The 10610-nt window shown below is 62.6% G+C and overlaps 1 protein-coding gene across 5 annotated transcripts in view; it reads right to left on the bottom strand.

Moving 5' to 3' along the window:
- Positions 1–2005: 2005 nt before the first annotated feature.
- The window catches only part of TERT (telomerase reverse transcriptase), a 21620-nt gene continuing 13015 nt past the window's right edge, over positions 2006–10610 (bottom strand). For 3 of the 5 annotated variants that reach the window (XM_025867491.1, XM_025867492.1, XM_025867494.1), the window contains 8 exons: positions 10309–10422; positions 9906–9977; positions 9022–9210; positions 5874–6000; positions 5254–5471; positions 4106–4230; positions 3397–3534; positions 2006–2898 (listed from right to left, as the gene is read on the bottom strand). In XM_025867491.1, coding sequence (XP_025723276.1) covers positions 2795–2898; positions 3397–3534; positions 4106–4230; positions 5254–5471; positions 5874–6000; positions 9022–9210; positions 9906–9977; positions 10309–10422 — 1087 coding nt within the window. In that variant the 3' untranslated portion in view covers positions 2006–2794. Of the gene's footprint in view, positions 2899–3396; positions 3535–4105; positions 4231–4439; positions 5472–5873; positions 6001–9021; positions 9211–9905; positions 9978–10308; positions 10423–10610 lie in introns of those variants that run through there. The other 2 variants (XM_025867493.2, XR_003207132.2) reach the window with 2 other exon arrangements.

The following is a 10610-nucleotide window of genomic DNA, read 5'->3' as shown; positions in this document are numbered from 1 at the left end:
GTCCCCGCGGGTTCTGTCTGCCCCAGCAGGGCAGGTCAGTCCTCCCTGTTTATGGCAGTGCGGGCACCACCGCGGCAGGGTTGGCATGTGGGTTGGGCAGGGCCCAGTTCTGCACTGCTCAGCTCAGGTGCCTTTATGGCCCGCTCCGTGGACTTGGGTCTGCCATAAATGTGTCAGCTCAGTCTCTTGGACATTTTGCACAGCAACAGTAACAAGGCAATATCCATAAACCCTGACATGAGATGCACTTGTGCCCTGAAAATTTGGGCTGCGTTAGCACCACCCCCATCCAAGGCACACTGGATGGCATCCTGCCACACATCATGTGGCCCCATCAGAGACATCCCGGAAGGAAGCCTTCCCGCTATCATAGGGGACAGGGCAGACAGCCAGCTCCCTGACGGGGCCCTTTCTTCACAGGCTACATGCCCCTGGGCTGCTCCCCTCCTGCTCTTTGTGCAGTCCTTCCAGATCTTCCCATCTGCTCAAGGACATCCGTCCAGCACCCTGCATGGCTCCCCCCATGCACACTGCAGCCCCTGCCTGGTGCTCTGGATGGGTATGCGAGTGTCCCCCGCACATGGGCTCGTCCTCAACCATGATCAAGCCAGGGCAGAGCTCAGCCTGTCATCCTGAGAAAGCCTGCAGCTGCATGCACAACACATTTTGTCCAGGGCACCTCACAGGGGCTATTAGGTGAGGCTTTGGCCAGGAGGCCAAGGGCCCTGGGCGAGTCTCCTGACCCTCCACGACCTTTGGCCACTTCCCTGGTGGCCCCAGCCACTTCCCCCACAAGCTTGTCCTCTACCCACCTCCAAGCTCCTAACCCTGACCTTGGAGCCACCGCTGTCTGCTGCGTCCCTGGGGCCGCTGCTCAGGGCAGCCCATCCTCCCCGCGGGGGGAGGGTTCTCAACGTGGGGTCCCCCACCCCACCAGCAGCACCTGGAACTCCCTAGAAGTGCAAATCCCAGGCCCTTCCCAGATTTGCTGAAGCATAAGTCTGTTGGGGGGGGCACCTGTGCAGTTCAAGCCCCCAGGACAGCTCAGGCTGACATCCACCACCTCATCTTCCAGGTCACCCGTGAGCTCCCTGCCTCTCCCAAAAAGTTGTCAGGGCCACCCTGCTGCTGCCCAGTCAGGCTGACCCCTTCTTGCCACAGCCTGTGGGGCCTCAGTCCCCCTGAGATCCTCAATTTAGCCCCCGCCAGAGCCGCGACCTGTGACCCTGAGTACCACACCCAAACCTGGCCCTTCCTGTGGCCTCTGCTGTCCCCCAGCCTGGGGGGCTCCCAGGTGCGAGAGCAGAGAAGCCGGCTGCCCCGCTCAAGCAGCTCCACCTGCACAGCACATCCCCACACCTGCTCCAGGCCCAAGTGCTGCTGCCGAGGCATCTGCTCGCCATGAGCACGGCCCCGGAGTTCAGCTAAACAGGAATGAAGCAACCCTACCGTGGTCAGGATGCAGCATGGGGGAGGGGCAGGGCCATCCCCGGGAGTCCCCAGGTGATGGAGGGGACACATGGGGGCAGGTGGGCAGGCACATCCACCTGCCCAGGTCCAGGACAGAGAAGCAGGAGACCAGCAGCCCGGGGGTGGGGCAGGGCTGGATGTGGGGTAGTGGGCTACCACCTACCTCCCAAACCCCTGTATCACGCCCCCACCGCTCACTCCAAGGAACCCTCCAGAAGGAGATCACCTGGATACTGTGAAGCCAGAGAAATGTGCTTAGAAGGGAATCCAGTGTTCTGGGCATCAGGCCCTTGCTGCCCACCCCCTTCCAGGGTCCACAGTAGGGCCAGAGCCAGCTGTAGACGGGCTAAGTGCTGGGCGGGGCCTTCTGGCCCACTGCCCTGCCACACCTGCCCCGGGGGGGTGCCCTTTCCCAATCCCCCCTCCCGCCCTCACATCCCTGCCCCAGGAAGACCCCTGGGACCCCCCCCCCCAGGCCAAGGACCCTGCACATCACGTGTGGACACAGGCGCGGATGTAATTATGAAAAATGGTATGCATGCCTCACGCAGGATGCGTTTTAATACAAACACGGGTAAATGGAAGCCTCTAAGAGCAAAGGCTCGGCATGTTCCTTCTGTGGCTCCCCAGGAGTTACCGGAGGTGGCAGGTCCAGGGGCGGAGGCCATGCAGAGGAGCGCCACCAGGAAGACCCAGGGCCACTGTGTGCAGAGCAGGGACCGGCAGGGAAGAGTCAGAAGTGGGGTTGGCGGCACGTGGGGTGGGCCAGACACTCAGGCTCCAGGAGGCCAGAGCAGGGTGTGGGGGGCGCAGGGCGAGGTCCCAAGGATGGGCGGGGATGGGTCTGGAACAGCTGACTGGACATTAGCTTCTGGGGAAAGCTCCACGGGACACAGACTTTGGACGCGGCACAGGGGACGGCCAGGGGCGGGCGGGGACAGTCCAGGCCTGTGCAGGTAGCGGGAAAGAGCACACCCACTGCCGAGCGCCCTCGGGACACGTGTGCAGACTGGGGCAGTCCCCCGTGGGGGTGACAAAGGTCCAGACAGACCGGACACGCCAGCCCGGTGCTCCTGCCTGCCCCCTCCTGGCAGCCAGTGGCTGAAGAACAACCCTGATCACAAGAGGGTGCTGGGTGTGTTCTCCTCCCCGATGACACGGGGGCCAACCTCTCCTGGGGGTGCCAACCAGCAGCTCAAGTCTCAGAGTCTCAGGGGAGAAAGGGCCGAGACCTGAAGGTGAGCCGGCCCGTCCCACCGCGTGAAGGCACACGGACTGGGGCTCAGGGGCCCTGGAGGCCACTCTGGGCTGGGAGGACCCGTCGTCAGTCCAAAATGGTCTTGAAGTCTGCGGTCAGGCTGGGGTCAGCTGCTGCCTCCAGGGCAGCCAGCGTCACCCTCGGGAGCTGCCGGCACAGGTGTGCTTTGGCTGTAAGAGGACGAGTGACATCAGAATGCCCCGGAAGAAGCCGACCTTCACCATGGCCTCGGGATTCCGCTGCAGGCCAGGCAGGCAAGGTCTGTGTGCTGAGTGCCTGCCCCGTGCAGGCCAGGCTCCGGGTGCCAGGTGGGGCGGGCGGGACTTGCCGCTGGGGATCCCTCTGCCCGTGTAGGGGCGGCCAGGGCAGAGGCCTGGGGACTTGGGTCGGGGGTGTAGAGGACACCCAGGCTAGCAGGGCCGGAGGGAGTGGGGCCTTGGCCTCTCCCCACAGACAGGAGGTGAGGTGTGCAAAGGTGGAGTGACCGGGCGGGCGTGCCAGACTCTGGGCTGAGAGAGCCCACGACCCCAGGGCACCTGCATCCCACCCCTTGGGGGCTCCTGGACCCACCCACCGCCATCCAGACACGGGGGAGCCCAGACACGGCTCAGGTATGCACACGGCAGGACAGGGCCCTGCACCTGCACGAAGGGGTGCCTCACACTTACCTGCCCGGAGAGCCCCGAGAAGACACCTGTAGGTGCCACCGTGACGGGCCAGCTTGAGCAGGAAGGCATGGAGGCACAGCCACCGTGCAGCCTCAGAAGGAAACGGGCCGGAGGCGCCCTTGGCGCCCAGGGACATCCCTGGGGGGACCCAAGGACACAGGCTAAGGCCCCGCCCAGAAGACCACATGCTCCGATGTGCCCGATGCTGCCTGGGGTCTCTGTCCCGCCCCCCACGAGCGGGGGAGCAGGGGCAGAGGCCGGCGGGCAGACGGACAATTTTGTTTCAAGTTCAGCCCCAACACAGGCTTGGGGATCCCTGACAGCTGGTGCTTTGTCCCCCTTCTCAGAAGCAACTCCCACAAAACGGAAGTAACCAGGATCATAGGGACACAGCCCAGCCCGAGCTGCAGACCGGCCAGGTGCTTGCTGGATGGAGCTGTGGGGAACGGGGACGGGGACGCCCGGGGGGAAGGCCGGGCTGCGGACAGGCGTGGGGCGTGGCCTCCTCCCCACCACTGGCCTGTATTTGCGCACGAGGCCGAGGGCCCCGAGGGAAGGGGCGCCAACACGCCCAAGCCTGACGGGGGAGGTCCCTGAGCGCACGGCCGCGCTGTGTTGGAAGCGTGCAGGGGAGCATCCCGTGCATTGCCGCACTACGGGGGACCCCTCAAAACCCGCCTGCCGTGCCCAGTTTCCCACCCGTGCACACCTGTGTTCTTGGCTTTCAGGAGGGAGTAGCAGTGCGACGCGGTGTCCGAGATGACACGGAGGAAGAAGGAGGGGTTCTTCCTCACTGGCTGGTTGAACGGGAACTGGAGCACACACGCGTGGAACCTGGCGAAGGGATGCTTTGTCAGAGGAGAGTCCCCTGGCTGGGACGTGTGCACGCGTGTGTGTGTGAATGCATGTGTGTCTGTGTGTGCATGTATCCCCGTGTGTGTGCATGCATGTGTGAGCGTGTGTGCACGTGTCCCTATGTGACCGCATGTGCACGGGACTGCACGAGAAGCCCCTCCCCAGGTACCTCGTGCTCCCGGCCTCACCGACCACCCGCGCCACTTCTGGAGTAATGTGCCCGCGTGTCGCTCTGCCAGCTATCTGACTTCACATGCATGATAACCCTACTGAGGTGGGAAGTACTTTCCCACCTGTGGAGACCAAAGCCAGGTTTGGAAACAGCACACGCACAACTGCAGGTCACACACATTCGCCCAGGCTCTACACGGATGCCTGGCCCCTTGTCCGCCCCGCGGCTCACATGTCCATCTGTCCTGACTGCGGCTGCAAGTTAGCGGCTCCCCTGAGTGGCCAGGGACAGGTCTCCCTTGTAAACCAGAGCAAAGCCTGGCTTTGTGTCCCCGAGGCCAGGGCGGCCACCGTGACCCCATGGTCAACATGGTCTGAGGTGGAAGTGACCCCTCCCCCAAGAGCTGTAGGAAAGCACAAGCACCCAGGGCCCCCCAGCTGCCCAGCCACACCCCAGTCCTCAGCAGGGTGACCTGGAGCCATCCAGGGGCCAAGAACGTTCCAAAAGCACACGGGGCCTCAGACGTTCCATTAGTGGGGCAGGAATGGCCTCTGGGCTGTTTGGGGGCCACATCCCACCACCCCTTTCTGGGGGACATCAGAGGGCCGCGACCCTCACCGGTACCCACCTGATCCTCCACTCTCTGGGACCCAAGCCCTGTGGTGTCTGCCTTCCACCCCCACATGTGGACCGCCCGCACCTGCTTCATGTCCCCAGCCCCTGCGAGGTCCCGGGTCAGTGCTCAGGAGTGGGGACACCCCAGGCCACGCTGACCACCCACCGCTGCCTGGTGACAGGACGGATGCCTCCCCCACGCGAGATGTACGTACGCACACTCACGAAGCTGCAGCGTCTGCGGCTGAAAACTTGGCAAATACCTCATCCTTATAAGCTGGGACACAGGAGGGCAGGATGCTCTCCCGGCCGAGGGAGGGCTGGGGCCACGGTGGGCCTGCCGCCTGTGGCCATGCGGCCGGGGAACCCACCTGTAGGCCTGCAGCAGGAATATCTTGTAAATGTTTGTATAAACTGTGTGGACGCTGTTCACCTGGGTCACAAAGAAAGAGAAATGCTGCAGATACATCTAGAATTTAGATTTCTGTCTTACTTCATCACCAGGTCAAAGGGAGGCAGAAGGCAGCGGCGCTGGGTGGTGGTGGCAGGGGCTGCTGGTGGGAAGGACAGGCAGGGAGGGGCAAGGAGGTGAGCGCCAAGCAGCTCTAGAGCCTGAGCCCCCACGCCTCGGACCTCACCATGGGGAGGCGCCCCAGCGCCCGGAACGATGGGCTCAGGCAGGGGTGAGGGCATTCGCATCATGTACGTGCTTACACATGCATGCACACACATGCACTCACACAAACACCTGTATGCTTGGCGCATGCGTGCTGTCAACCACACAGGCCGCGCGGGTAGGAGTTGGCCCGTGGGCACCTGCCGGCCATGCGCTCACCTGCAGATCCAGAAACAAAGCACAGCACTTTAGCCGCAAGACCGCAAAGAGCTTGCGCCGCATGTTCCTCCCGGGCTTGGCGCCCTGGCTGAAGGTGAGGCTCGAGCGGATGGAGGTCTGGGCGTAGCTGTGGGACCGAGCAGGAGGCCCTGAGTGGCGAGTCCTCCTCGCAGCACCCAGCCTGCCCACCCGCCTATGCTGTCAAATTTGCACCCTGATCACACCTCACATGCGTGTGTCCGCCCATGCCCAGGCCACAGGCGGTGGGAGCAGAGAGCACGGGGGACTCAGACAGGGTGGGTCCCTCACACACCACACACATCCGGGCCACAGTCTGGGTCATGTACACGTTCATTTGTTAGTGACAAACAGCACAGAGCACCAATAAAATCTACGGGATTCAACCAAATGCGTTAATCACACAGCAAACACACTCCTGACTGAGTGCCTTCCTGGGAGAGGGTCCGAGCTGGGTGGGGTCTCTTCAGGCTCGGCGGGGCAGCTCTGGCCACACGGGACCTTGAGGCCACAGCCCGGAGGGCTCCTCGCAGGAGGAGGCCGCCCCACCCACCACAGCCTGACCCTGTGGACGAGACTGACGCCGTCTCAAGGTGGGAAACACGTAAGACGCAGGAAATGGGAGGAAAGTCGCCCGCTCAGCACCAGCAACACCGGTGGGTGCCCCAACCACGCCACATCCCTGCACCTACGCACCTGAAATGCCCCCGTGACCCGTGTATTCTGTGCCCGGGGAGGTATTCCTCAGCACCAGCTTCGAACACGCTAACCTCAAAATCAACTTTTCATCTTATTGAATATTTTTTGACAGCAATTTCAAGGGCAGGATAAAGTTTCTTCTGGGTGAGGCGTGACATCCACCTGGCCATTGAGGTGGGTTTCATTTGCTGCCCAATCAAACAGTCAAGCAAAATCTCTGATGATGTCCATGATTTTTGTTCCTTGAGGACAGATTTTTGGAAGTGCAGTTACTGGGAAAATATATGAATGTTTCAAGGACTTTAATACAAATTTGCTGCTTTCCAGAGAAGTCGGTGCAGTTTGCCCAGCCCTCAGAAACGTGCCCACGTGCCCGGGCCTGATGGGAGCGTGGGCGCCTGGGATAGGGGCTTCTCTGGAGGGTGGACAGAGCTTGGCGGGAGCCCCTCCACACGCCGCCCCCTCTCCTCCCTGTGGCATCCACCGTGGCCTCGCTACAAGCCTCCATGTCCAACCTCTGCGGAGAAGGAAGGGAGGCCCTGGAGCCAGGCCCGGGTTCGAATCCTGAGTCCCGTGCAGCTGGGTGACCGGGGGCAGGTCCCTCGTCTGAGCCGAAAGGATGCATCTGAGAAGTAGCAGTGGGCCCCACCTAACCGGGCTCAGCGAGGCCACTCGTGCTCAGAGGCGCGGCTACCGTCTGCCCGCAGGCTTCGGGCTCCTAGGTGCTCAGAGCCGCTCGCTGCTTCCTTTCCGGTCTGCCAGTCCTGCTTACTCATCCCCTGCGCCAGGTCAGAGGACCTTCATCCAGCTGTTTTGAGTCCTCCTACTCTGTCCCTGCTGTTCTGTTCCTGTGCACACCCAGAACTTGCTCCTGGGTGCACCGTGACGCAAAGCTGAGGCACGCTGGCTGCTCCTAGTTGGTTTTCTCAGACAACCAGGCCAGTCCTCCCTTTGCTTCCACCTGCGCAGCACGGCAAACTCTCATGCTCGCGAGGGTGGCCCCGGCACTCTGGCCGCCTCGCCTGAGCTGGGGTTTGGGGAAGACTCGGAAGTCCGCGAGACAAGCCCGCCTTGTCACTGTCCTTTCCAGGACGGTTCCCCTCCCCCTCGTGTCTCCTCCCCCTGGGCAGGACACCTTGCGGGGTTCCAGGCGCCTCTGCCTCCAGAGCCCAGCCCTAGGGCTGCACCCGTGAACAGGCTCATGCTGAGAGGTCTTGTGGAAGCACGGCTGCACACGCACTCTCGGGCACTGTCATCATCCGGTGAGAGTCCCCCGGAATGGTGGTGCCTGTCCCCCAAAGGGCCATAGCTTTTTGGGGAGCAAACGGTGGTGGGCCGTTCATGACCAACTGGTGTGGTTGGGGTCAGATGGCGAGGGAGGGCTGGAAGCTGGGGAGTCTGAGCCTAGTCCCAAGGATGAGACCAACCAAAGATGGGGGTGGTGGGCGGCGGGGGCAGGAAAGGGGCCTGGGCTTTGCATGCAGAAGCACAAATGTGGGTCCATGTGTGGAGGTGGGGGCAGCAGAGTGGGCTGGGAGAGCAGAAAGTGCACCGTGGAAACAAACCGGGTGCGTTCAAGCCAGGACAGCAGAGTCCCCGACTAGCAAAGGGAAGGCCCGCCCTCCAGCATGGCTGTGGAATCAGTATTTCATGTTCATACAAGAGCAGGTTCCTGCATCCACGTCTGTCCTGAGTCTGTGTCTGGGGCAAGCCCGAGGTTGGGCTGGGGCCTCTCAGGCTCAGGGGAAACTGGCCGTGAGGGGCTGTACTGGGTCCCCAAGTCCACATCTTACAGCCCTAACCCACACGACTGTGTGTGGGGACCGGGTCTGTAAGAAGCAATTAAGACTAAGGTCATAGGTGGGCCCTGACCCAACAGCACTGATGTGCTTGGAGGAAGAGAAATGCCAGACGTGCCTGAACGCAGAAGGACGTGAGGACACAGGGAGACGGTGGAGAACACAAGGGGAACCAACCCTGCCCGCAGGCAGATCTCGGACTCACAGCCTCCATGACGTGAAAGCAGAAAGTCCGGAGGAGCTGTTGGTCGGCGGTCTTGTTCACAGCGGCCCAAGCTCGCCAGCACAGGGTCCCATGTACCGCGTATACGGCAGGCCCCGTGCACCATAGCCCTGCTCCCCAGGGAGGCCACGGTGTGCGTTATGGGGTGGCCCCGTCCTAAGGAGCTTGTGTCCAGCAGGTCCCCAAACCCCTGACCTCAGATCTACACAGCATCCCTGCAGAACACACCAGTGAGCCCCAAGTCTCCGGCACAAATTCCAACAAAAGCCCAGAAAACTGCTCGCGTAGCAAGTGCGCCCGACCCCAAGGAGGGTACGTTGCCACCCCGTCTGGACGGACGCTGGGCACCTGACCTGTGACCCATCCGTTGCTCGCAGAGACGGGGGCGTCTGCGTGTGGGCACGCTCACCTGGAGTAGTCGCAGGACACCTCTAGGGTCCGGGTGTCCAGCAGCAGGCCGCACCACGGGAACAGGGAGTGGGCCGGCAGCTGCAGGGGGGCCGTGCGGCCCGGGGCAACGTCCTCCACAGGGAAGTTCACCACAGTCTTCTGCAAGTTGGCCATGCAGCCGTACTCGGGGACCCCCCTGACCAGCGTCCTGCAGAGAGACAGGTCAGCCACCGGAAGAGAGGGGCACACCGCCGGGGCTCATTCAGTGCCAGGGCCATGGGCACCGAGCCAGAGCCACGGGCACAGTGCCAGGCGTGGGTGCTGCCCTGGGGACAGGGCTGCCTCCCCGGAGGCCCCTTGGAAGTTGGGGCGTGTGCTGCAGTGGGCGGACAGCGGACGGGGCCGCGCTGCACACGCGGGAACAGAAGTGAGGCCGCGAGTGAGCTCTTGTGGCTCCCCTTCCTCCCTGCAGGCCATGTGGGAGGAACGTCCGCCTGGGCTTGCTGAACGGTGGTGCTTCGAGGCCTGGGGGCCACAGGGGGGTGGGTTATTTTGCCAGAATTAAATCGGGCATGTGCGGTCCTCAGCGCCGTCCTTCTCAGGCCCCAGGAGTCTTTTCCAGGGAAGGAGAAAGTCGTAAACTGCAGGGTGTTGGCTCTAGTTGCCGGCTGTCCTTGGACAAACCCGTCACCCTGAGCCTGCCCGCAGGGGAGTCCCAGGGCTCAGAGGGACCGAGAGTCCTGCAGGCATGCCCGAGGGCCACCGTCCACACAGCAGCCTGCACAGGACACCCTACAGATGTAAATCCATCTCGTAAGGGGGGAGCTGTTGCCCCGCAGCGAGCCAGGTCAGCTGCTCATGGGCATCAGGAGTGCTGTGGAGACGCGCGCGTGGGGGGCCTACCTGAGAAAGGCCTGCGCCTGTGTCAGGTGAGGCGTGACCAGCAGGAAGTCATCCACCAGGCGCAGGAGCACCCTACAAGGGGACAGATGCGCTGGGTGCTGCAGCAAGGGCCCGGACGTCCAAGAAACTTAAATACCCTAGTTCACAAGGACAAGGATAAAGTAACCTCCTGCGAAGAATCTAGACAAAGGCTTACACTCCTCGTGGGACGTGGCTGCAGCCGGGGACGCACGGGCGGGGGTGCAGCCGTGGGTCAGAAGCCCGTGGAAACGCGCTCAGGCCCTGGCCATACTAGATGCCACTTCTAAGCCTCCATTCAAGACCTGCTCACTACCTCCCACATGACCTGACACAAAGCCACGAGTATGGCCCTGTCCACACACACACCACGAGGGATCCATACCCATCCTGCTGGATTCCAGGAAACAACCTGCTCTCCATGTCCCCGTAGCACAGACTGCACAGCAGAGTGGACAGGATGGAGCCCTGAGGGATCCCCTGACACTGGACGTACGACCTAGGGGAGAGGACACGGGTAGAAGCAGGCCCCAACAGACCTCGCATCACAGACACACGTGCGTGCAGACCACGCACGCATGGAGACACACCGCACGCAGACCACGCATGCATGGAGACACACCGCATGCAGACCATGCACGCAGACCACACACATGCATGGAGATACACCGCGCGCAGACCACGCAC

Source organism: Callorhinus ursinus, unplaced genomic scaffold, assembly GCF_003265705.2.
Source record: "Callorhinus ursinus isolate GAN/ISIS: 27379988/994484 unplaced genomic scaffold, GSC_fseal_2.0 scaffold3, whole genome shotgun sequence".
NCBI lineage: Eukaryota > Metazoa > Chordata > Mammalia > Carnivora > Otariidae > Callorhinus > Callorhinus ursinus.
Note: the sequence above shows the minus strand (reverse complement) of the source record. Positions and strands in the feature narration are given on the sequence as shown.